This window comes from Montipora capricornis, chromosome 2 (assembly GCF_036669925.1).
Source record: "Montipora capricornis isolate CH-2021 chromosome 2, ASM3666992v2, whole genome shotgun sequence".
NCBI lineage: Eukaryota > Metazoa > Cnidaria > Anthozoa > Scleractinia > Acroporidae > Montipora > Montipora capricornis.
In genome coordinates, this window is record NC_090884.1 from 43,374,454 (window position 1) to 43,376,953 (window position 2,500).

The 2,500-nt window shown below is 39.9% G+C and overlaps 1 protein-coding gene across 1 annotated transcript in view; it reads left to right on the plus strand.

Moving 5' to 3' along the window:
• The window catches only part of LOC138022834 (uncharacterized), an 889-nt gene extending 426 nt beyond the window's left edge, over nucleotides 1-463 (plus strand). Inside the window, exon 1 of the mRNA XM_068869802.1 lies at nucleotides 1-463. This exon is cut by the window's left edge and continues 426 nt beyond it. Within this exon, the coding sequence (XP_068725903.1) occupies nucleotides 1-318 (318 nt within the window). The 3' untranslated portion in view covers nucleotides 319-463.
• The last annotated feature ends 2,037 nt before the right edge of the window (nucleotides 464-2,500 follow it).

Genomic DNA, 2,500 nt, shown 5'->3' on the forward strand with positions numbered 1-2,500 from the left:
AAAAGTGCCCTGGAAAAGCAAAGCCGTAAGTTGTCCCAGTTGAGCCTAAGCAGTGCTCGGCCACTCACAAGTTTGCTTTCAGAATCCCCGAGGCGTGACCGACCAAGTACGGAAGACTTGCTTAGGCGACCGCAGAGTTTGGTGGCACGAAGACCTCGGAGTGAGCTCTCGCGTTTTCCGAAGGACTTTCGATATATTGACAAACAGTGCTTTTTTCATCCGGCCAACGAGCTAACCAGGAGATTTTTCGTTATAAGTCCTGATTGGGTTTCGGAACGCAAAAATTACTTTATCAGGAAAAATACTTTGTTTGGTTAACTTTATGGTGCTGTCAGCAGATGTCTGCCAAGTCCTGATTTCAGTAATGACGAAATAACAATGAATTTTGTGAATTTCTTTGCAAACTTAATATGCACACAAACTTGGACAGACATAAAATATATGGAATTCAATTTCTGGCTGCAATCCGAATTGTCTTATATAATAAGTGTGCCTTTTTGTAAAAGAGTGTCTAATGCTTTTAAGTCTCATGCAAATTGTCTCGCCTCACCTACTTTATGAATAAAACTAAACATTTCCCTGAAATTTTTTAGTTCTGTCTTTTATGTTGTCTAAATTAAACAAAGTAGTGGGTGCGCGCAGAGAGCACTTCCATTAAGAAGCCTCAAGAAGCTAAAGGTAAAACTCATGATCGTTACCCATGTCTGCGAATGTGGAAACTGTTTTGCGGAATATCCCCAGAGAGTCGGTTTCTCTAGTTTTTGACGGCTTCCAACAACCCTTACTGCTCTGGGGAAGGGGGGGAGCGCCGTGGTGTGCGCCCTGGTGAGAATAGAGAGGGACCTACACCACGTTTGATCAGACGCATTTATTTAAAACTTTGTTGAAGCCCTATTGCATTGTTTATGGAAACGTTAACCTTAAAGACTTAAAGGCTTCACTTTTCAGGTTTGTACCGGAGCAGAGATTACGTGAAACAAAAGACAGACAATGAAACAACTCCAAATAAACACTTATCCTAAGTGGCTTTGGTGGGTGCAGATCCATATTTCTTCTTGTCGCATGAGTAGTGCCAAGATATTCAAGTTCAGTACAAGAAAACAAAATGCATATCGCAAGATCCCATAATCATGGGCAGTCCTGCCAGATGAAATGAAAAGGTCTGCCTTTAACCCAAACCAACCAAAAAAGGAAACCGAAGTTGTTTAAAAGAGAAAATCTTAACTTGGGATATGCTCAAATATACATACGCTTACTCAGGCTGATATTGGTCTTATTTCTGAATTTTTTTTTCGGGGGTAGAGGGGCGGGATTTGTTTCCCAAACAATTTCTGAGTCTGTAAGCTTCAGTAATTGTCGGAACTCTTTGTTGAAATGCAAATGAACGAAAAAATGCGTTCTCAGTAAATTCATGCATAAAACTTTGCCTCCATGATTCTAAAAATCAATGTTAGTGATTCAACATTTGTACCATTACAATTTATCCACTAAATCTGCTACGAGCCTAGAAGGCCCATCAGGCCGGCGCTATCCAGTAAAAGTAAAGTTATTCACTGATCCAAGGAAATAGCCTGAGCCATAAGCAATCGGCACATTAATACAAATGCTGTAGAAAGATCTCGATTAAAGAGAGCTTAAGTAATTAGTCTCTTTAGAACAAATACAATTAGGGCGTTCAGTTTATTTTTAAGGGCTCGCTCATCATCATCACAACAGTGAACATTTATATCTCAGCAGGACATCTAGGGTACGCAGCGGATGTTTTTGTCAACAATACAAAGGTAAGTTATTCAAGGAAACCTTCCTATTCCTAAAAAAGTTTTCACGATTAAATATCTATTAAACTGTGATGTGTTTCATTAAAACGCACGAAGATAAATCGGAGATAATCACATGCACCGAAAATGAGCATGAGATATAACCTTTAATTTTTTTTTCTGCTCAAGAAAGAAGAAATACCAAGAACTGAAAAGCATTTGATGCTGAACTAGTATCATAATGATTTCGTTTTTTTCTAAATGAATGCATGCTTGGCCCTCAGTGCGGGTAACGGAACCATGTTACCCACCGTGTTCATTGTCTCGCCCTAGACACTTATTAAAAATTTAACACATTAAATTACGGTACCAGCTTAACTATACCCGGTTCTATGGCAACTTGTGAATCTTAAAGCGTAAACATGAGGAAAAAATCGTTGAGTGAGCCTGTCATGGATTCGGGAGCTAAGCCCCTTTAGAGCTTGCAAACGTGGACAGAAGAGATCCAAAGTCCGCTACGTATCATTGCCAAGGTGAATCGATACTAAAACCTGTTACATTTGTAAACACTGCGTTTAAGCGTCAGAAGAAGTGAGCTAAACGTTCACTGACTACGGAGGCAAACATGGAGTTATTGTATCCAGGATATAAGGCATACTACGATAGGTTTCGCACCGATCCATTTCGTACAGAGTACACCACGAGGTATTGTAAGACTGAGAAACCTGTGCTGTACACTCAAG